Here is a 24,542-nt window from a genome sequence, read left to right on the forward strand (position 1 = left end):
TAATATGGTAGAATTCTTTATTAAGATGGAGAGTGACACAGTTAATTCAGAAACTAGGGTCCTGAACTTAAGAAAAAGTAACTTCAACGGTATGAGGTGTGAATTGGCTAAAATAGACTAGCAAAGGATACTTAAAGGGTTGACGGTGGATAAGATCACATGGATGAACTTCAGCAATTGCACATCCCTGTCTGGAGTAAAAATAAAACGGGGAAGGTGGCTCAACCATGGCTAACAAGGGAAATTAAGGATAGTGTTAAAGCCAAGGAAGAGGCATATAATTTGGCTAGATAAAGCAACAAACCTGAGGACTGGGAGAAATTTAGAATTCAACAGAGGAAGACTAAGGGTTTAATTAAGAGGGGGGAAAACAGAGTACGAGAGGAAGCTTGCAGGGAACATAAAAACTGACTGTAAAAGCTTCTATAAATATGTAAAGAGAAAATGATTAGTGAAGACAAACGTAGGTCCCTTGCAGTTGGATTCAGGTGAATTTATAATGGGGAATAAAGAAATGGCAGACCAATTGAACAAATACTTTGGTTCTGTCTTCACAAAGGAAGACACAAATAACCTTCCGATTGTACTAGGGGACAGTAGATCTAGTGAGAAGGAAGAACTGAAGGATATCCTTATTGGCGGAAAATTGTGTTAGGGAAATTGATGGGATTGAAGGCCAATAAATCCCTGGGGCCTGATAGTCTGCATCCCAGAGTACTTAAGGAAGTGGCCCTAAAAATAGTGGATGCATTGATGATCATTTTCCAACAGTCAATCAACTCTGAATCAGTTCCTTTGGACTGGAGGGTAGCTAATGTAACACCACTTTTTAAAAAAGGAGGGAGAGAGAAAACGGGTAATTATAAATCGGTTAGCCTGACATCAGTAGTGGGGAAAATGTTGGAAACAATCATTAAGGATGAAATAGCAGCGTACTTGGAAAGCAGTGACAGGATCGATCCAAGTCAGCATGGATTTATGAAAGGGAAATCATGCTTGACAAATCTTCTGGAATTTTTTGAGGATGTAACTAGCAGAGTGGACTAGGGAAAACCAGTGGATGTGGTGTATTTGGACTTTCAAAAGGCTTTTGACAAGGTCCCGCACAAGAGATTGGTGTGCAAAATCAAAGCGCATGGTATTGGGGGTAATGTACTGACGTGGATAGAGAACTGGTTGGCAGACAGGAAGCAGAGAGTCGGGATAGAAACATGGAAACATAGAAAATAGGTGCAGGAGCAGGCCATTCAGCCCTTCTAGCCTGCACCGCCATTCAATGAGTTCATGGCTGAACATGAAACTTCAGTACCCCCTTCCTGCTTTCTCGCCATACCCCTTGATCCCCCTAGTAGTAAGGACTTCATCTAACTCCCTTTTGAATATATTTAGTGAATTGGCCTCAACTACTTTCTGTGGTAGAGAATTCCACAGGTTCACCACTCTCTGGGTGAAGAAGTTTCTCCTCATCTCGGTCCTAAATGGCTTACCCCTTATCCTTAGACTGTGACCCCTGGTTCTGGACTTCCCCTGCATCTAACCTGTCTAAACCCGTCAGAATTTTAAACGTTTCTATGAGGTCCCCTCTCATTCTTCTGAACTCCAGTGAATACAAGCCCAGTTGATCCAGTCTTTCTTGATAGATCAGTCCCACCATCCCGGGAATCAGTCTGGTGAATCTTCACTGCACTCCCTCAATAGCAAGAATGTCCTTCCTCAAGTTAGGAGACCAAAACTGTACACAATACTCCAGGTGTGGCCTCACCAAGGCCCTGTACAACTGTAGCAACACCTCCCTGCCCCTGTATTCAAATCCCCTTGCTATGAAGGCCAACATGCCATTTGCTTTCTTAACCGCCTGCTGTATCTGCATGCTAACCGTCAATGACTGATGTACCATGACACCCAGGTCTCGTTGCACTTTCCCTTTTCCTAATCTGTCACCATTCAGATAATAGTCTGTCTCTCTGTTTTTACCACCAAAGTGGATAACCTCACATTTATCCACATTATACTTCATCTGCCATGCATTTGCCCACTCACCTAACCTATCCAAGTCACTCTGCAGCCTCATAGCATCCTCCTCGCAGCTCACACTGCCACCCAACTTAGTGTCATCCGCAAATTTGGAGATACTGCATTTAATCCCCTCGTCTAAATCATTAATGTACAATGTAAACAGCTGGGGCCCCAGCACAGAACCTTGCGGCACCCCACTAGTCACTGCCTGCCATTCTGAAAAGTACTCGTTTACTCCTACTCTTTGCTTCCTGTCTGACAACCAGTTCTCAATCCACGTCAGCACACTACCCCCAATCCCATGTGCTTTAACTTTGCACATTAATCTCTTGTGTGGGACCTTGTCGAAAGCCTTCTGAAAGTCCAAATATACCACATCAACTGGTTCTCCTTTGTCCACTTTACTGGAAACATCCTCAAAAAATTCCAGAAGATTTGTCAAGCATGATTTCCCTTTCACAAATCCATGCTGACTTGGACCTATCATGTCACCATTTTCCAGATGCACTGCTATGACATCCTTAATAATTGATTCCATCATTTTACCCACTACTGAAGTCAGGCTGACCGGTCTATAATTCCCTGTTTTCTCTCTCCCTCCTTTTTTAAAAAGTGGGGTTACATTGGCTACCCTCCACTCCATAGGAACTGATCCAGAGTCAATGGAATGTTGGTCCTTAATAAACGGGTCCTTTTCAGAATGGCAGGCAGTGACTAGTGGAGTGCCGCAGGGCTCAATGCTGGTACCCCAGCTCTTTACAATATACATTAATGATTTAGATGAAGGAATTGAGTGTAATATGTCCAAGTTTGCAGATGACACTAAACTTGGTGGCGGTGTGAGCTGTGAGGAGGACGCTAAGAGGCTGCAGGGTGACTTGGACAGGTTAGATGAGTGGGCAAATGCATGACAGATGCAGTATAATGTGGATAAATGTGAGGTTATCCATTTTGGGGGCAAAAACACGAAGGCAGAATATTATCTGGATGGCGGCAGATTAGGAAAAGGGGAGGTACAACGAGACCTGGGTGTCATGGTTCATCAGTCATTGAAAGTGGGCATGCAGGTACAGCAGGCGGTGAAGAAGGTATGTTGGCCTTCATAGCTAGGGGATTTAAGTATAGGAGCAGGGAGATCTTACTGAAGTTGTACAGGGCCTTAGTGAGACCTCACCTGGAATATTGTGTACAGTTTTGGTCTCCTAATCTGAGGAAGGACGTTCTTGCTCTTGAGGGAGTGCAGCGAAGGTTCACCAGACTGATTCCAGGGATGGCTGGACTGTCATATGAGGAGTGACTGGATCAACTGGGCCTTTATTCACTGGAGTTTAGAAGGATGAGAGGGGATCTCATAGAAACGTATAAGATTCTGACTGGACTGGACAGGTTAGATGCAGGAAGAATGTTCCTGATGTTGGGGAAGTCCAGAACCAGGGGACATAGTCTTAGGATAAGGGGTAGGCCATTTAGGACCGAGATGAGGAGAAACTTCTTCACTCAGAGCTGTTAACCTATGGAATTTCTTGCCGCAGAGAGTTGTTGATGCCAGTTCATTAGATATATTCAAGAGGGAGTTCGATATGGCTTTTACGGCTAAGGGGATCAAGCAGTATGGAGAGAAAGCAGGAAAGGGGTACTGAGGGAATGATCAGCCATGATCTTATTGAATGGCGGTGCAGGCTTGAAGGGCCGAATGGCCTACTCCTGCACCTATTTTCTATGTTTCTATGTTTCTTACTCCAACAGGATTAGCTCTGTCAGCACAAAAGTAAAATTGGAGAGTGGACTGCTCTGATCATTAACCATTTCATTATAGTTCAACACCGCTTCTATGACCTGAATCTGAGGGAAAGCTTCCAATCTGATTTTGGAACATACATCATTCTATTGTTATTATTATAATTTTTGCACTATTGCTGAGCACAAAGTCCCTTCAAAATAAGTCATTCCAACACTTAATTACACAAGTACAAATGAATTTTACGATGTGCTTTACAGCATGCAACAGAAAATCATCACGATTGCACTCAGAGTTGGCATACATTCAAAAATCTAATAATGTTCTTCTATTATATAAGTTGATCTTACATACTCCATAACTCATAGATTTAGTTATTTCTTTATAACAAAATGTTTCTTAGCACAAGTTTAGAATGTGTTCGTCTCTACAGCTGACAAAATGTTTGATCAAATAAAAATAAATTTCAATTAGTTAGGTCGGGAATTTCCTCGGAGTTGTTCCTGCTCCGCCGGCAGTGAGGTGGAAACTCCATTCACATGTGTACCCTACACTTCTGGCAAAGTTACGGTGGCAAAGCAGGAGTAACTGTGAGGAGATTCCCAGTCTTAGTATTATTATGAGAGCACTTGTAATAACACAATGGCCACTCTAGGGTGAAGTACCAGAAAACCGATGAGCACGAACCACTCACACAGCTTACCTTCTTTCCATTTTAGTTAATATCACTCCATCTTTTGTCCATATAATGGTGGAATCTGCATGGATGTCACTGAACAGGCCCCATAGTTTGACACTTCCTGCTAAATCAGGGAATAATTCTGCATGGATTTTCTGGATCAGTTTTGGAGCTGGAAGAGAGTTCAGTTCTTCAGCCGGTTTGCAAAATCTCAACATGTTTGTGGCATTAATTCTTTTTCCATGCAGCTCTATTCTATATTAGTAAATGTACTTCTTATGGTAAATTAGAAAGAACTTGCATTTATATCGTGCTTTTGAAGACCACAGAAGTCCTACAGTGCTTCATAGCAAATGAAGTACTTTTTGAAGGAGAGTCATTATTGTAATGCAGGGAAACATGACTGCCAATTTGTATGCAGCAAGGTCCCACGAACAGCAATGAGATAAATGACCAAATAACATGTTTTTGTCAGTGTTGGCTGAGCAACAAATGTTGGCCAGGACACCTCCCCTGTCCTTTGAATAGTGCTATGAGATCATTTAAGTGCACTTGAGAGAGAGGACAAGACCTTGATTTAGCATTTCATCCAAAAAACAGCATCTCTGAAAGTGAAGCACTCCCTCAGTCATGTACTGAAATGTCAGCCTAGATGATATGCTCAAACCTCTAAAGTGGGGTTTGAACCTATGATCTCAGATTCAAAGTCAAGAATGCTACCACTGAGCCAAGTCTGGCACGTGATTCCTTCAATATTGGTTACCAAAATAGGCTTTGGTTTCCAAAAGATAAATACAAATTATCCAAAAGAGTTACAAATGATCCATTAATAAATAACACCAGTTGATGGAGAACCACCTCATGTTACACATGAAAGCAATACTTAATTAGCACTGGTATCTGGTGACCTGGAAGCTATTTACTAACAGTTGTTTTCAAATGATTGATTTAGCATTCAACTGAGGATTTTGGGAAGCAAATGATCAGGTTGCAAAGCTTAAAAAATTTGTTAAATGATCTTATTAAACTTTCTTTTATATTTCCAGCCACATTTGTGTGGTTATTCAGAAGCCAATTATGCTCGCATAATTGGCATCAGATTTTGCTCTTGGCTGTCCAGCCATACTGCTGTGTTTTCTAAAAGACATTAGGCAAGATTTTGTTGTCAAATTAATGATGAGTCTAATGCCGTCACCGTTATCTATGCATAAATGGTACAGCAAATTCAGGCGAGGGGTAAATGCACGTTTGAATGCCAATATCTAAAAGTTGAAATGTGCCACTCCATCGTTAGCGCGATGCCATTTTTGTGAAGCTATCTGCCTCACCACTGAAATGCATTGAATGGTGTGAAGTTGTTGTATTTGTGCGGTAGATATGAACTAAACCTGCTGCAGATATTTAAGATTTGTAATTACAAGCATAAGTACCCTTTTAACAATGTGTTAAGTGTTTGCCAATCAACTTCTCTGGCACTGAAAATTAACTATTATAAGTGTGGAGTCTCATTCCTTCACATTGTCAATTGTTTTAGGAGATTTTATAACGTTAAATTTTACATTTACATTTTTTTTAACTTTTCCTTACATCTCTTTTTTTCTCTCTTTTCATTCAATAATTTCCTTCTCTCTATTTCTCTTTCTGTATCTGATTTGACACTGAATTCACCTCTTTAATTCACCCTCCTTCTCAGTCCTTCTGCTGTTTATTTCCCAATCCTTAAATCTCATTAGTTAAGAAGATACTCTGTTGGTTGCCCTGTTCACTCAGGCCCCTGATGCCCCACTATCCTCGCTGCGCCGTTATCAGATCGCACTTTCAGCATCTTAGTGGGCAAAACATTTTTGAGCTGAAGGGTGCAGGGACAAATCTAACTAATGGCAGATGCTGTTAGATGCCCTGCTACAACAAAAGCTGGCCCAGTAACCCAGACTCAGGTTATCCCCTTGAGCATCCACCCAACTATGGTCATAAAAGGAGTGCCGCAGCATGGATAGAAAGTTGGCTAAAGAAAACAGAAAGCCTGTTGGAGACGAAAAAATATTTTTTTTTAATGGAGGATGAAGGAATAGAGGAGATAATAAACAGATTTCCTTTTTCACAGAAGTGTGTGTAGTAGAACTGAAAGGATACAAGAGGAGGAAGTGGAGAAATTAGATAGGATGAGAGTGATTTTTGTCTTCAGATGTAAATCAAGGTTAATTTGCTTTGCACTGCTTTAATTTCAAATGCAAATACCACTTGTCTGATTGAACCTCATTTGCATAATTATTCACACCTCCAGGGGAAATCTCAGATGCATCCAGGGATGATACCACTGATAGGAGAGTAAAATTGTGTGCAAGTCAAATTTAAAGGTGTGGGGATAATTAAGGATGGGTGTCACAAGGAGGAGGACAATGTTTAGAAAGAAAGGATGCATAATCTTAACATTTGAGCTGGGCCAGTTAGGAGTGAAACCAGGAAGCATTTTTTCACACAAAAGGAGGGGGAAATCTGGAACTCTCTGCCCCAAAAGATGCTGGGTCAATTGGAATTTTCAAGATTTTTGTTGGGTAAGGGTATCAAATAATATGGAGCAAAGGCAGGTAAATGAAGTTGAGATACACATCACTCATGATCTAATAGAATGGTGGAATAGGCTCATGAGGCTTAATGACCTACTCCTGATCCTATGCTCCTAAATTCCTTTGTTGCTCAGTTGACCCAGTCACATGCATGATGAGTGTTGACAGGTTCACTACAAAGTGGAGAACATCATTTTAGAGAGCAGGAAGAGCATAATCCATTGTATTTTGGGTATTGATAGTTGCTATTATGCCTTGAGGCTCAAATCATAAGAACTTAAGATCATAAGAATTAGGAACAGGAGTAGGCCATCTAGCCCCTCGAGCCTGCTCCGCCATTCAATAAGATCATGGCTGATCTGGCCGTGGACTCAGCTCCACTTACCCGCCCGCTCCCCGTAACCCTTAATTCCCTTATTGGTTAAAAATCATGCTCCTCCTTTCTATGAACCATCCCATCAAAAAAGACCTGTATCTTGTGGATTAGGGTATCCAATTCATTTAACATTTCATTATGTTGTGGGCCAAACAATGGTTTGAGTCAATTGAGTAAATGTTCTTCTTTCAGTTCTATAGAATTGTCTCAACAACAACTTTTATTTATATAGTGGCTTTAAAGTAGTAAAATGTCTCGGTGCTTCACGGGAGTTTTATAAAACAAAATTTGACACCGAGCCACAGAAGGAGAAATTAGGGCAGAACACCAAAAACTTGGTAGAAGAGTTAGGTTTGGTTTTAAGGAGTATCTTAAAAGGAGAAAAGAGAGGTAGAGGGATTCAGGGAGAGAATTCCAGAGCTCCGGGCCTAGCAGCTGAAGGCATGGTCACCAATGGTTGAGGAATTAAAATCAGGGAGATGGGCGATGTCTCAACCATTTGTATGTTTCATTATACAAATCAGAACATTTTGAAAGAAAACTTGGTTTATTTGAATATGGAGGAGATGGAAGCTATTGTAATGCTATGTGTGTGCTTGCTAGTTTAATGGGATAAGAATTTAAAATGGAATAAAAATATACCTTTGTGCTCATCCTTCTGATGATGCTTTACTTTTTTCAGCTCTTTATGTTCTTTCTTGTGAGCTGGTTCCTCATTTGTCTTTTGATACATTCTTTTAATTACAGCAACGTTTTTATTAAGATTCTCCTTTCCTGCTGAAGAATACGACAGTTTGCTTTTCTCTAATACGCTCTTCCCCACATTGTCAGCTGACATACGTATACGTTTGACTGCTTCCTTTTTCTGCTGATCATTCAGAGATGGAGCCGGACCCACAATCTCAGTGGTAGCCCTGGCAGCCTCATTGGATGGCTTCAAGAAATTTGCTTTTTTCCGAGCACCTGACATCAATTCTTTGGCCGATGCTGCTAATAAAGGTTGCTTAACCCTAACAGCTGTAGTCTGCTGTTTATTGTGTGATGGTATGGATAAAATGCTCTTCTCAGTCAAAGACTTGGTTTGTATGGAAATGTGTGGTTCAGGATCAATAGTTTTCTTCTGTCTCTCATATAATAATACTTTCGACATTGTCTGAGTTCTTGGAGGCTCTGTTTGGTTATCATTTTTACAATCCAGTGGGATATTTTCAATTTTGGACCCATTAGAAAACTTTTGATTACTTTTGCTGGGCAATGTAGACATCTGGCAACTCTTCCCTTTACATTCAGCATTTATGTCCATTTTGATGCATTCCAGTGGATGATCTGACATTACAGCTGTGTAGTTAGACTGGTTTAGATTACTTCCTGTAGGTCTTTTGTTACGTTCTCTGCAATTTTTTGCTGCTATAGAATTAATATTCATTACCTCACCTACCACTCGTTGAGCAGTTATGCTCGATCCTATGCTGTTGACAGCAGATAACGGGAAGAAATCATTGTGTTGAATAGTTTTATTGTTTTCTTCAGTGACAACTGCAGTTTCTGTTTCTTTCATAAGTTGTCCTTCTTTTGACTGTATCCCCACAATTTTATCCATATTTGTTACAAAACATTTGGATATTTCACTTAGATTTGCCTTGCGATCATGTAAATATCCCACTTTTTGAGTGTTTTCATTCAAATCTATTGTGGCTGATCTTGCTTTTATATCCTTGACCTGTTCAGTCTTTGATGGAACTTTTATTATTGAAGCGACTGAAAATGTAGCCGACTTCAAATTTTCTATTGACATCGTTTTGGCATTAATGTGGCCTTGACCTAGTTCACTGTCACACTCTGCAGAAATGACGGCGTGATTTTCTGAGTTCTTTTCAACCTGGCTAGTTTGACTCTGAAATATCATTGTCTCATCAAAATGTGATGAAGAATCTTCTGAGTATTTAAAATTTGCTGTTGCATTAATATCAATGTCATGGATGTTATCTGTGGCTTTAGTTTCCTCTGCAACTGGTACTGATAAACATTCAAAATGGCTCTCATCATGAAGTGCGGGTTGAATTCTTTGAGTTTTATTCAGGTTTTGTCCATCAATTAATGAAGATTCTAAACTGTCAATTACAATTGATTGGACATCTTCCACATGTTGCACTCTTCCAGAATCATCTTCCATATCAACCTCAGCTACACATTCCATTGAGTTCTGAACTGGTCTGGTTATTTCCTGAAGGCTGATAGATTGGTCTATTATAGTTGAACATGTTGTAAATGATTTTTGTTCTTTTGGGGCAGGATACTCAGAATACTCCATGATGTTCACTGCATTATTATCTTGAATGTTAATCATTCTTCGTTGATTCCTTCCTGGTAAAGGAGAAATATTTTGGTCTACTTTTGTCAACCATGACATGGATGATTGCAAGCTATCTGATTTAACAACTTCAGGTTCATCGTTGTACATAAGATGATCTTTCAAATCCAGTACAGTTTCAGAATTTGGAGTTTGGCCAATTCTTGACTGAAAGTTGAAATGTTGATTTTCAGTTGGTGGACAACTAACAGGAGACTTGACTATTTCTGTAGAATTATAGAATTGTTTGCATATTTGTTCATCGTGATTGTCACTGATAACATCTCCCCGGTGGTCATTATTTACACCATCTTCCGTTTTACATGGGGCTTCACTTTCAACATATGTAACATTGGAAATGACCTCATGATTGATGTTTTTAGTCTTGTTGCCTGTGCTATTCCAACAAAGACTTTCTAAGAGAAATGGCTCATCATTTTGCATTTTCTCATCATGTACAAGTGTGAATGTATTAGTCTCTTGATGAGTAACTACTAAAGGTTCAGTAACAGTACAGTCTGGTTTACATTCTATTTCTTTTGAAGGCCATTCTGAACCATGATCTTTACTATTGAAGGGTATCAGTTGATTTGACTGAATTTCTAAATTGCATTCAAACAATACAGGTTGCTCAATTGGCAGTTGTTCATCTAGTTGGCAAGCCACAGATCTACTAGTTTCTGGAAAGCCTGATATTTCTTTATTATTATGAGAATGTAAACAAGTTCTATGGGCTTCATTTTCTGCTATCTTGGTACACTGCATTGACTGATGTGTTGATCGATGTTCTTTGTGTACTTTATTTTCTGAAGCCTCTAAATGGTGCAGAATTTGGTTATGTTTTTCTGACCTGTTGAGAGAAAGGCTTTTGGCACCACTTTTTTGACTTGTTTCATTCTCCAATACAGATTCTTCAAATTCTGGTTCTTGGTACATGTTATAACTTTCAAGTATTGCTATTGGGCAAACAACCTCTATTGATCTAAATTCATGTCCACATGCATCCATTTGACTGGAGTCATTTCTATAACATTCACTGACTTGCAAAGTGCTTTCATCATGTGTGGATCCAGGATCATCATTAATATTAATATATAAAGAAGATTTTGATTCTTTATCTAAAAGTTTGCCACCAATCAGGAACGTATTGGAGCTAGTGTCTAATGATTCTGAACCATCTTGAATTTGGACAGGTATGGTTAAACATGGTTGAATATCCAGACATGGATCTATGCTTCCACGTGTGTCTTCTTTCTTGAATATGTCAGACTCAGAACCGTTACAAACAATTGAAGATGGATGCTCAATGTACTTATTGTGAATATACAATTCTGATGGTTGTTCCAAAGGTTCCAGCTCTTTATCGCAAATGGAAGAGTTCGCATAAAGATCTGAATTCTTACTTTGTATACAACAATCTCTTATTAAAGGCTCAGTAAGCTGTCTGGTGTGTCCAGTTTTTGCCTTGTAATCACTATTACTTTCTTGATATTCTTTGGATATGCAAATTAAATCATCATCTTTTGTAATAAAACTTGATTTTTTTTCACGCAATAGATCTTTATCCTGAACGTGATATTTATCCTTAAAGTCACTGCTTTGTGAAACTACACTCTCCACAATTAGAGCATTTCTTAGGATTTTACAGTCTGTGCTGAGCCTTCCACAACCAGCTTCATGGTCATGATTATCTTGCTGTGATGAAAGTGTCACGTATGTATCCAGAGGCAACAGATCTGACTTTTTATCATGACAAGTAATGTGATTGTCTTCACAGTTTGTTAAGCTCACAGTGTTTTTAATAAAACTCGTCTCCCCATCGTTTAAAAGTAATAGTTGTATTTCAGCCTGTCAAAAACAAATCTACATATTAAACATTAATTATTAACCAAGGAGGCCTCTAACAAAATATACAAGGAACAGAATATACAATAACAATGGTATGTTACTGGATTAATAATCCAGATTGTGGGTCTGGATTAATAATCTGGAGACGCGAGTTCAAATCCCATCATGGCAGCTGGGGAATTTAAATTCAGTTAATAAAATAAATCTGGAATAAAAAGAGCTATTATTAGCAGTGACCATCATGAAACTGCCAGATTGTTGTAAAAATTCATCTGGTTCACTTAGGGAAGGAAATCTGCCATTCTTACCGGGTCTGGCTTATATGTAGCTCCAGACCGACAATGCGATTGACTCTTAACTGCCCTCCGAAATGGCAGCTCACTGTCACCTTCTCAAGGGCAGTTAGGAATGGCAATAAATGCTAGCCTTGCCAGCGATGCCCACGTGCCATGAATGGAAAAAAAATAGAATGAGAAAGTCATGTTTTACAGTAAATGTTGGTGAACTTTCTACGCTAAGAATGATTTGGTAGAATGCTAAGAATTACGTAATATGTTGAGTAGAATACAACAGTATAATTCTATTCTCCCTATTCTGGATATATTTTCTGTCATTTTGTCCGACCTATCTTATTTTTCTATATTCCTTTAATCAATTTGATGTATTTATTTCTCCTTTGTGATCAATGCTTTCATTTTTTCATTCCTTTACTTTTGAAACATTTTTGCCTGTTTTAAGTTGTTGATTTCTGAAATAAACTACCATCTATTTGAAGCTCAGCTGAGTTGAAATGTTCAAAAGGGAATTGAATCTATTCTTAATTCAGTGATGATCTCGGAGATATGGATTTGGGTAGAAAGCAGATGAAAAAATGGATTCTGGAAATGGTTGCTGAATAATGGAAAAAGTTGGATTGGTTGAATGGCCTTTTCTTATTCCTAAGTGCTTAAATTCTTGTAATTTTATTTGCCACAATGTTTCTGTTCTTGTTTAATCTATCCTTGTTTTCCACTGTATAACTTTGCCTGTAATCTATTTTATCCAGACTTGATTTTATTGTTACAGATATAATAACTCTTATGCTCATCTATATTGGAAACTGGTATTTTCATTTGTTTTATCATTAACTCGGGATTTTTTGAGAAAAAAGCCTCAGACTTATTTAAGTAATTAATGTTGACACAACTGCAGTGTCATTATACAATATGCAGCATGTTACCATCCTCTGTGGATATTATAAGTCATCAGATTTATGCTGTTTCCTAATCCATTAAGGCAACACAAACTCAATTTATGTCTGGCCTTCACAGGCAAAAGAAACCAAGGCCTTTTAGTGTGGGCTGAAACCCATGTCCCAGAGTTGAAAAGACAGTGCGCTAACCAATTACACCACCACCCAGTCTGGGCCAATTATTCTTTTCAATAATTATATTGCAATTTCTATTTGTAGTGATGTAAAAAATATATATGACAAAACTATGCAGTTAACATATTTAAGGCATTAAAATAACTTGAAAAAAGGTAATGTTATAACATTTCATGATTATTTGACGTTTAATGCAGTGATTAAATTGCAAAATGGTATATTTAACTATTCCCAATTTACTGTCAAATCACCTTAACGGGTGCCGAAAGTCTACATGCTTATTTTGTTCTCATTTTTCTTTCTCTCTTTTCAGTTTTCTCTCCTACTCTCATCCTGTCTCAAATACCTCATGTAGAGTCTGGTTCCATGAGTGCCATTTACCCTCTGATACCTTGCTCAATGGCTATCCTTCATGCACAAAGCTAAGCAAGTTTGACCATAAGAGGCCGTGAGATGAATCACGACCATGCACAAGTGATTGTCAGGCAATAAACAGGAGAGGCGTGGAGTGTGGGGGGAATTTTTCAAATTCTTTCTTGTCTAATTGATAACATCAATTATAAACAATTCCCCTAAATATGTATTGTTCCCTTAAAAATACTATGTTCTCAGCTTCACCTCATTACCTACTCCTGTCCATTTTCTGTACTTTCCTTGATTGAGAAAAAGTACACGTGACTTGCTGTAGGCCTCTTATAATTCTGATCTGTAATCACTCAACGTAAATTGAATTAGAGAAGTTTGGGTGATATGGCTTCAACAGAGAGTAAAATTAGACGATGTGTAAAACTAGAGGATTGGGAAATTTTTTAAAGCCAGCAGAGAATGACTAAAAAAATGATTAAGAGAGTGAAAATAGATTATGAACGTAAACTAGCACAAAATATAAAAACAGATAGTAAAAGTTTCTACAGGTATATAAAAAGGAAAAGAGTGGCTAAAGTTAATGTTGGTCCTGTGGAAGATGAGACTGAGGAATGAATAATGAAGAACAGGGAAATGGCAGAGATGTTGAACAAATATTTTGTATCGGTCTTCATGGTAGAAGACACTAAAAACATCTCAATGGTGGACAATCAAGGGACTATGGGGAGGGAGGAACTTAATACAATCACTACCATTAATGAAGTAGTACTGGGAAAATAATGTGACTAAAGGTGGACAAGTCCCCTGGACTTGATGGCTTACATCCTAGGGTCTTAAGAGAAGTGGCTGCAGAGATAGTGGATGCATTGGTTGTAATCTTCTAAAATTCCCTGGATTCTGGGGCGGTCCCAGTGGATTGGAAAACCGCAAATGTAATGCCCCTATTTAAAAAAGGAGGCAGACAAAAAGCAGGAAACTATAGACTAGTTAACCTAACATCTGTCGTTGGGAAGATGCTGGAGTCCATTATTAAGGAAGCAGTAGCGAGACATTTGGAAAAGCATAATTCAATCAAGCAGAGTCAGCATGGTTTTATGAAAGAGAATTCATGTTTGACAAATTTGCTGGAGTTCTTTGAGGATGTAACGAGCAGGGTGTTTGAGGGGGAACTAGTGGATGTGGTGTATTTGGATTTCCAGAAGGCATTCGATAAGGTGTCACATAAAAGGCTACTGCACAAGATAAAAGATCACGGGGTTGGGGGTAATATATAGCATGGATAGAGGATTGAACAGAGAGTTGGGATAAATGGTTAATTTTCTGGTTGGCAACCAGTAACGAGTGGGGTGCCGCAGGGATCAGTGCTGGGACCCCAACTATTTACAATCTTTATTAATAACTTAGAAGAAGGGACTGAGTGTAATGTAGCCAAGTTTGCAGATGATACAAAGATGGGAGGAAAAGCAATGTGAGGAGGACACAAAAAATCTGCAAAAGGACATAGATAAATAAAACATTTTCTACTTACGACTGCAGCATCGGGAGCCCTCCAACAGCATGCTGGGATGCCCCCCCCCCCCCCAGTGTGTCTCTGTCAGTGTCTCTATCTCTCTGTCTGTCTGTGTGTGTCTCTCATTCTCTGTCTGTCAGTGTCTGTGTTTCTGACAGCGAGGGGAGGGGGAGGAGGGGGGTAGTGGGAGAGAGGGGGGGAGCAGAGGGAGGGATGGGGGAGAAGGGAAAGGGATGGGGGAGGGATGGGAGAGAAGGGGGGTAGAAGAAGGGGAGGAGAGGGGGAGAAGGGGATAAAGGGAAGAAAGGAGATGGGGGGGAAGGAGATTGGGGGGGGGAGGAGATTGGGGGGGGGAGGAGATTGGGGGGGGGGAAGGAGAAGGGGGCGGGAGGCTGAACGGGCCGGGCCCGAGACTTCGGGCAGGGCCCGTCCCCAGCACCAGATTTACAGGTAGGTGGCGTTGGGTCGGGTCGGGGGGAGCGCGGGTCGGGGGGGTGGTGGGAGGGAGGTCGGTTCGGTTCGGGTCGGGGGGAGGGAGCGAGAGGGAGGTCAGGTCGGGGGGAGGGAGGTCAGGTCGGATCCAGTCCGGGGGCAGGGGGGGGAGCGGTGTCGGGTCCGGTCCGGAGGCGGGGGTGGGGGGGGCGAAGCGGGAGACGTGTCGGTGTCGGGGGAGAAGCGGGAGTCAGGTCGGTGTCTGGTCCGGTCCGGGGCGGGGGGGGGAGCGGGAGTCGGGTCGGGTCCGGGAGCGGGGGGGAAGCGGGAGTCAAGTCTGTGTCGGGTCCGGTCCGGGGCGGGGGGGCGGGGGGGGGGGAAGCGGGAGTCAGGTCGGTGTCAGGTCCGGTCTGGGGCGGGGGCGGGAGCAGGAGTCGGATCGGGTCCGGGAGCGGGGGGGAAGTGGGAGTCAGGTCGGTGTCCGGTCGGGGGTGGGGCGGGGGAAGCGGGAGTCAGGTCGGTGTCGGGTCCGGTCCGGAGGCGGGAAGCGGGAGTCGAGTCGGGTCGGGAGGAAGCAAGAGCTGGCCATGGGAGGAGCCTTATTCACGCAGCCCTAGTGAGGCCATTCGGCCAGGGCTAGGGGCTGTGTGCTTCGGCCCCTCCCACACAGTTTTGGGCGCCTGGAGTTACTGCACTTGCGTGCCCACTGTAGCGCGCATGTGCAGAGGTCCCGGCACTGTTTTCAGCGCAGGGACCTGGCTCCGCCCCCTACTGCTGCGCTGCGCCAAGGGCCAGAGGACCTGCAGGGAGATGGAGAATCTGGAAGGTTTTTTTAGGTGCACTTTGTGGCGCGAAAAATGGGCGTCCAGGTCGGGACTGCGCCGTTCTCGACGCGGCTCGAAACTTGGACCCAATGTTTCAGTGAGATCACCTCTCATTCTTCCAAACTCCAGAGTGTATAGGCCCAATCTACTCAATGTCTCCTCATAGGACAACCCTCACATCCCAAGGATCAATTTAGTGAACTTTTGTTGCACCGTCTCTAAGGCAAATAGATCCTGCCTTAAATAAGGAAACTGAGGGGCTGAAATTCATTATCGCCCTGTTTGGAGCTGGTAACCAAGAAGAGGCAGGACTTCCTGCACTCGGTTGTGCACAGTACTCCAGGTATGGTCTCACCAGAGCCCTGTACAATTGCAGCAAGCCTTACTAACTCTTGATCTTTATTACTAGAGGGTTAGCGTACAACATATCATTTGCCTTCCTAATTACTTGTTGTACCTGCATGCTAACTCTCTTGGGAGGAATTTTGCGAGAGGTCAGCGGGCACGATCGGTGGTGGGTCGGGTGCGAAGATGTTTTTTTGAGTGTGGGTCGGGACCCATCTGTAAACCCGCCACCGCACACCATTCCCAAATGCCGGGTCTGTCAGCGCTGAGCGGACTTGACACACATCGGCAGGGGAAGCAATTCAGGTCATTATGACCTTGTTAACAAAGGATTAACAATTATTTTCAGCTAACCATCAGAGTTTACCAGGTCGCCCACAGGGTTCACGCTGCTCACGGATCACGTCAGGTAAGCAGGGCGGGAGTTAGAATCATAGAATTAGAGAAATTTACAGCATGGAAGGAGGCCATTTCGGCCCATCATGCCAGCCGACAAAGATCTAGCCCGCCTAATCCCACTTTCCAGCTCTTGTTCTCTAACCTTGTAGGTTACGGCACTTCAAGTGCACATCCAAGTACTTTTTAAATGTGTTAATGCTTTCTACTTCTATCACCATTTTGGGTTGTGAGTTCCAGACTCCCCCTCAAAAAATTCAATCAAGTTAGTCAGACACGACCTTCCCTTGATTAATCCATGTCTTTGTAAATGAAGATATATCCTGTCCCTCAGAATTATCTCCAATAACTTTTTCACCATTGAGTTTAGACTGACTGGCCTGTAATTAATCGGCCTATCCCTTTCTCCCTTTTTAAACCAAGGTACAACTTTAGCTGTTCTCCACTCCTCCGGCACCACACCTGTAGCCAATGAGGATTGGAAAATTATGGTCACAGCTTCTGCTCTTTTGCTTCTCTTAACAGCCTGAAATACATTTTATCCGGGCCTGGGGATTTATCCACTTTCAAAGCTGCTAAACCCCTTAATACTTCCTCTCTCACTACGGTTATTTCATCTAATATTTCACACACCTCCTCACTGATTGCAGTGTCTGCTTTGCCCCTCTCGTTTGTGGAATTGTCCCACAGGAGCAGCCCCGTTGCCATTCGGTGCCACTGACAGGTTTTGTTGTTGGTACACTCTCTGTGGCTTGGCAGCATGTTATTTGTGTTTATTGACCGACTGCTAGGTCAGGCCGACAATTATGGCCACGGGTTCAGCCGGGCCACCAACAGGCAGTCTGGCACACCTTTTTGGGTGCCAGGCTGCTGGCCCGGCCGAAACCCTTCCTAGTGGCCCAGTGTTTGCCACTAAAGTGGCTGCAGAGTTCGCAGCGGCCCTCTTCTTTAACTGTAGGGAGTGACATCATCAGCGCGGCACTGATGCCTTGCAGTGTCGGTCACTCTGCCCCACCCCCACTTCCGCCCAGCTAGTGACGGCCACTCCGCCCTGCCCCCACTACCGTCCTGCTAGTGACGGCCACTCCACCCCGCCTCCACTTCTGCCCCCATCATGAGGCCACTTTCGCCCCGCTCAAACCCCTCCCCCCCCCTCCTCGAATTGCTGAATTTCAACGGTTTGGCCGTCCCATGCATTGGGCCAGCCAGAACACATCGAAAACGGTAGATGCGCCTCATTTCTGGCGGTGGGCAATTTCGGCCCTTGTGGCGGGGTAGAGAAAGATGGTGATGAGGTAGAGCTGGGTGTCATCAGCATACATGTGGGAAGACTTTCACACAAGACTTTTATATTTGTAATACTGTGCTTTGATATAATAGGTATACTTTTATTTACATTGCGCTCGATTAACTTTTAATTCTAACATTAATTCGATTAATAGGAAAGATCTTGTGTGATTTCAATCCTCTATTGTCTGCTTCAGATATTGCACGATACAAACTAAATGCATCTCGCATAAAGGTAAGTCTGTCCAGAACAGTGCTTTCCTCTCAAGTGCAAAACATTCATTTATATTACGGGGCATAATTATTTGGGCAAGGTTAGAATTTTAATGTATAGTAATCCGTGAGCGCGGAGCTGTAGTAAAGGATTTGATTTGGGGTAAATTATCCTGTGCATTGTATATGCTTAAATTTCCTTCCTATTGGTTCATTTTTGTGAACTGATGTAGACCAAAGAGTTCAATGTGTGTGAACTTACCCTTTCTGATGAACCGTCATGTTTCTCCTCCGAACCCATTTCCACTTCTTCCTCTTGTCCACAAATAGCGACTCCATCCATCTGACGTGGAGTTGCGCCATTCCCCAAACTTGAGGTTTTGACAGGATGGCGGCTCTCGTGTTTAAGTCTGGTGTCAGTCACGATGTTGCTGCCTCTACCTGTACTGGTTGTGTCCCCCGGTGTTTCAACAGTGCTAGCCGCTGGCAGTGTGGTGTAGAAAGCCCCAATATCCCGCAGTGTTTCAGCGGTGTTAGCCGCCGGCAGTGTGGTGCAGAGAGCCCCAATATCCCCCGGAGTTTCAACGGTGCCAGCTGCCGGCAGTGTGGTGTAGAGAGCTCCAGTATCGAATAGTTCACCAGCTGCAAGAATCACTCCTCCAAATATATTGACAGCTGCCTGTCGGCTCTCCAACCGATTGCCCTTCTGCTTTTGAGACGGTTCTTGGGGACAATTTTTCTGTAAAACTTTCTCCCTTTCAACTTCGGTTACTTTGTCTGCCTCAAACATGTCCAGAGCGATTGCAGTGTCTGCTGCCGATTCCATTGTCGACGTGTCTTCCTTTTGGCAGATAACCGTCCCGTGGTTCTCTTGTGGACCATGTGAAGAGGTCAGTGTGGGCAACTCAGGGCGATCCTCGGCTGAGCTGGGGCAAATTCCACCTCCTCCCTCTCCAACAGCCCTGCTCATTTCTGAGGCCGAGGGGCGTCCTCCCCTGAGAGAGAAGCTGCCCGCGGAAGACATGCTCTGCCTGGGGTCCGTGTCCCTGGATGGAGAAACAGAAGCACCAGTGATGTCCATGGCCACAGCCCGGGCTGGCGGCTGCGGGTGGCCCAGGGGAGAGCAGGTAATTTTCAGGCCGTCAGTTTCGGGGCCCTTGCTTTGTGCCAGAGGCGAATGACAGGGGCAGTCCAGCCTGTGCTGCCACCGCGCGTTGTCCTGGTCACTCAGAAGATCAGAGCACACCAGGCAGTCCAAATAATACTCGTCCTCGGCACTCAAGTGGCCCGGGTCCGCAGCGCAGTGTGGGGGGCGGCCCGGCTTACATCGCCGGACACCGCTGGAGTCGCTGCCGGAGCTTTGGGAAAGTCTCATTCTTGAACTTTGTGGAGAGACGGCGTGGCCCGGCCGAGAGTTGCTGCTCTGTTCTCCCGCACCGCCAGCGGCACTGTCTTGGGGCTGGGTCAGCCGGTGCCTCTTGGCCGTATTTGGGAGGCGGGGAACAGCGGAGTTCGCCTCCGCCACCACTTTGTCCATCAGTTCCACAGAAGTAAAGCCCCGAGCTCCAGGCGGCTTTCCCCCTGGACTTGCAGCGTTGTGGCCGTCAGCTTCTTGCCCTCCGGCCGGTGACGGTACTCGGTTCTCGGTGGCGTTCACATGGATTTGGGCAGCGGTGTTTGAAATGTCATCCTTTGAGCTTTTGCTGTCACACCTCCAACCAACCGGACCATCCGATTCAGGAGTGCGCGGCTCCAGCGTCTTCTTGGCTTCGCTTCTATCTCTGAGCTTCTGCATCAGTTGTTGCCTTACCTGAGCTTCCGTGACAAAGCCAACTTGCAAGACGCAGGAGCAGGCGGCGATCCCCCTTGAGTTTCTGGCTGACACTTGGTAGATCGCGGCGTCGCCTTCTGTACATCTGAAACAGGCAATGAATCATCTAGTGAGAACTGTGACCGATGAGGGTGGACAGTTAACCGTGCCAAATTCACCGCAAGCCACCATCAGGTTTATTTTTGATATAGGAGAGGTAGGTTTCTAACCCCAAATAAACTATTAGAGTTCAATTTCCAATTATGATCTTTGTTTTGGTATCCTCTGATAATACAACACTCATTTTTTGCCAAATTAATCGACTGTGTACTCAGAAGCATTGTTTAAAATGTCTGTCAAAGTTAATGTGCAGGTCCAGAGGGACCTTACTGATTCTTGAGTCTAAGATTTTTTTGTATTCATTCATGGGATGTGGCGTGGCTGGCAAGACCAGCATTTATTGCCCATCCCTAATTGCCCTTGAGAAGGTGGTGGTGAGCTGTTACAGAGGGAGTTCCACGATTTTGTCCCAGCGACGATGAAGGAACGGCGATATATTTCCAAGTCACAATGGTGTGTGACTTGGAGGGGAACTTTGAGGTGATGGTGTTCCCATGCGCCTGCTGTCCTTGTCCTTCTAGGTGGTGGAGGTCGCGGGTTGGGGAGGTGCTGCCGAAGAAGCCTTGGCTTCTCTGCAATATATGGGTTCTACCTGGATTGGTTTGACCCCTGGAACAAACTGATGGACCACAATATTGGGAGATTCCAATCCCAGCACTAATGAAATGGTTAGCAAGTGACCCATATTCTACTAGTGAGGCTAACCAGATAACTCACCAGTGGCAAGATCACACATGAGTTGTGGTTACCTCACCATAGAGATGTGCAACATGTTAGATATATATATATATCTTTATAAAATATATATAAAATATATTCACAAAGAAACTGTTAGAAATGCACAGCAGTCCAATCAGCATGTAAGGGAAGGATAGGCTTTAGGTGGTTTAGAGAAAGTCACTTCCTTAGATAGGTATCTGTGCCATCTCTGGTGGAGAGTAAATGACAAATGGTTATCAATTTAAACTTATTACTAAGAGAATGATGAATTAGGTCAGTAGATTTTTTTTACACGGAGGATTGCTGGAGCATGGGATGTTTTGCCACAAGGAGAGGTTGAGGCAGACACCATTGTTCAAGAGAAAATTGGATAAATGTTTAAAGCCGCAGAAGACAGAAGGTTATAGCGAGAGAGCTGGACAGGAGGATTAATTTTGGATCGCTTAAGCAAAGAGCCAGCAGAGGAATGATGTGAGAATGGCCTCCTTCTGTGATGTAAAATTCCATGGTTCAATGGTTGAATAGCACTTTATGTTTAAATCACACACAAGAGGCGATAAATGATGTCACATATCAACATTTTAATCGTTACAAAATATTGTAAATCTTTGGGGAAAAAGATACTTGCTTAGAAATTCATTGACATCATGCCCATTTTTCAGGCGTAAAATGGATGCCCAAGCATCCAATATGATGGGCAGTGTGCGCATGCATATTGCAGGCTGGAAGTGTGCCAATAGCCATATTGGTAGAGGCTCCAGTATAGGTATCCAGACCCCATGCCTGAAATATGCGTGAAGCCCTTTGCATATGCAAAAAGGGGGCCTAACGCCTGTTTGAGGCCGCTGTCCTGAAAATGGGCCACTCTGAATGCAGCTGCTGTCGCCCTAATCAGCGGTTCTTAAAGGGATGATTAGAGACCGCCACTAAAAACAATAAAAATATATATTTTACCTGAATGTGGAGGCGGGAGGAGCAGCAGAGCAGTCCCGTTGACTTTTGCTGAACCCCGCTCAGTCCCCTCCTGATTGTCTCCTCCCCCTCCCAGGACGTACCTGAGGTTTGCTGCTGTGGAGTTGGCCGGCCCAACTTCCCCCTCATGAAACTGATAAGTTGCCTTTAGTCACCCGATCTGCATATGCAGCTCACCGGAATAGGCTGATGAGGCCCGAGGCACAATTTTGGGTGAGCCCTTAGGCTTCTGGCCTCTGTTGTGCGCTCCCAGATGGCTGCCTATTTCAGGCTTAAAAACGGGTCGAAACGAATTTTGACCCGATGCCAACTTCAAGTCAATACCTTACAAGCCAAAAGTTAACAGGTGGTTTATCCAACATATCTTGGGCATGAGCTCTATTTATAGCACATGGTGTGTGATTGGAATTGGATACCGTTACTGATAAATGTATTTTAAAAGGAAGTTGCGGCTGTCTTAAGAATTTTCCACATGCGAAGATGCATGAATAAATTCTGTGAGTAACATTTGATCAAAAATTTACAGGGAGTTCTTGAGTAATAGTTGAACTTTAATTTAGCATCTGACCTGTGCAGATTAAGTTAGAGTGTAAACAGAATGTGAGAGCATATATTTTATTATGAAAGGTGATGGGGTATTGAGACACAGGAAGAGGCGATTTATAAGTGAGTGAAGCCAAAATCTTAGCAAGATACAGCACAGAAGGAGGCCATTCGGGCATCGTGCCTGTGCTAGCTCTTTGGTAGAGCTATCCAATTAGTCCACCTGCTCTTTCCCCATAGCCTTGTTATTTTATTTCTCTTCAAGTATTTATCCAATTCACTTTTGAATGTTACTATTGAATCTGCTTCCATCATCCTTTCAGGCAGTCCATTCCAGATCACAACAATTCGCTGTGTATAACAATGTTTCCTCACGTCGCCTATAGTTCTTTTGCCCATCTGCCCTTCAATCTGTGTCCTCTGGTTACCGAACCTTTTGCCAATGGAAATAATTTCTCCTTAATTACTCTATCAAAACCGTTCATGATTTTGAACACTGCTATCAAATCTCCTCTTAACCTTCTCTGCTCTAAGGGGAAACACTCCCAGTTTCTCCAGTCTCTCCTCATATCTGAAGTCTCTCACCCTGGTACCATTCTAGTAAATCTCTTCTGCATCCTCTTTAATGTGAGACAAATTCTGAATTTGAGTTTGTAGAGAATTGGAAAATGCCAAAGTTCATATTGGAGGCTTGGATGAACCACAAGTTCCTTCAATTAAATACTGGGAAGACATCAACCGTTATCTTTGCCCATCACCACAAACTCCAGACCCTTGCCACTCTTTCCATTCCCCACCCTAACTATTGTTTGCAACCTCAGAGCCCCACCCAACTCCTTAATCCTCTCCATCGCAAAGACCACCTATTTCCACCTCTGTAATAATGCCCTCCTCCGCCTCTATCACAGCCCTTCTGCTGCTGAAACCTTCATTCATGCGTTTGTCACCTGCAAGCCTCACTATTCCAATGCTATCCTATCCTGCCTCCCATCATTTACACTTTAGTTCATCCAAAACGCTACTGCCTATATCCTTTCCCACATTAAGTCCTGCTCACCTATTACCCCTGTCCTTGCTGGTCGACATTGGCTCCTGGTTCCCGAAAGCCTCCAATTTAAAATTGTCATCCTTGTGTTGAAATCTCTTCATGGCCTTGCCTCTCCCTGTCACTAAATCCTCCTCCAACTGTTACTTCACCTCTGGCCTTCTGTGCATTCCCCCACCCCCCACTTTACCCATCATTAGTGACTGTGCCTTCAACCACCTAGGCTCGATGCTCTGGGAGTTTCTTGCCTAAGCCCCTCCATCTTCCTCTTTGCCTTCAAGACGCTCCTTAAAACCCAACTCCTTGACCAAGCTGTTGGCTATTCTTCCAAATATCCCCTTCTTTGGCTTCCCATCCATTTATTTCTGATTATATCTCTGTGAAACACCTTGGGATGTTTTCTATGTTAAAGGCAGGAAATGCAAGTTGTTATTGTATGATTATTATTTTGGTAAATCTAATGATAAGCTGAACAATTACAAATATTGTATTATGTCACAGTTTTCACTGGATGCTCAGTAAACTCCCACTTCAGAAATGTGAGTGCATAAATCTAGACTGACACTCCAGTACATTGCTGAGGGAGTGCTGCACTGTCAAAGGTGCCATCTTTCAAATGAGACGTTAAACCAAGGCCCTGTCTGCCCCCTCACGTAAAAGATCCCATGGCACTATTTCAAAGAAGAGCAGGGGAGTTATCCTTGGTGTCCTTTTAAATATTTTTCCCTCAATCAACATAACAAAACAGATTATCTGGTCATTATCACATTGCTGTTTGTGGGAGTTTGCTATGCGCAGGTTGACTGCTGCATTTCCCACAATACAACAGTGACTACACTCCAAAAGTACTTAATTGGCTGTCTACTTTTTCTTTTCTTATCAGTGGGAAACCTTTGGCATTGTTGTCAAATTAAGTTAATCTAAGGGTTAAGTCATGACAGGATAGCCCAGAGCCATGTCATGCTCCTCCTGTGCTACGTGGGAAGTCAGGGACACTTCCAGTGTCCCTGGCTACTATG

The 24,542-nt window shown here is 43.2% G+C and overlaps 2 protein-coding genes across 3 annotated transcripts in view; one reads left to right on the forward strand and one right to left on the reverse strand.

Moving 5' to 3' along the window:
* The window catches only part of alpk2 (alpha-kinase 2), a 97,569-nt gene that overhangs the window by 30,085 nt on the left and 42,942 nt on the right, over positions 1–24,542 (reverse strand). The window contains exons 4-6 of the mRNA XM_070867815.1: positions 18,576–20,229; positions 8,019–11,574; positions 4,458–4,605 (exon numbers count right to left, since the gene is read on the reverse strand). Coding sequence (XP_070723916.1) covers positions 4,458–4,605; positions 8,019–11,574; positions 18,576–20,229 — 5,358 coding nt within the window. The remainder of the gene's footprint in view (positions 1–4,457; positions 4,606–8,018; positions 11,575–18,575; positions 20,230–24,542) is intronic.
* LOC139239187 (mucosa-associated lymphoid tissue lymphoma translocation protein 1-like) overlaps positions 19,555–24,542 on the forward strand; it is a 237,785-nt gene continuing 232,797 nt past the window's right edge. For both annotated transcript variants that reach the window (XM_070867826.1, XM_070867851.1), the window contains exon 1: positions 19,555–20,340. The gene's annotated coding sequence lies outside the window, so the exon portion shown is untranslated. The remainder of the gene's footprint in view (positions 20,341–24,542) is intronic.

The sequence above is a fragment of the Pristiophorus japonicus genome, chromosome 2 (genome assembly GCF_044704955.1).
Source record: "Pristiophorus japonicus isolate sPriJap1 chromosome 2, sPriJap1.hap1, whole genome shotgun sequence".
Lineage (NCBI taxonomy): Eukaryota > Metazoa > Chordata > Chondrichthyes > Pristiophoridae > Pristiophorus > Pristiophorus japonicus.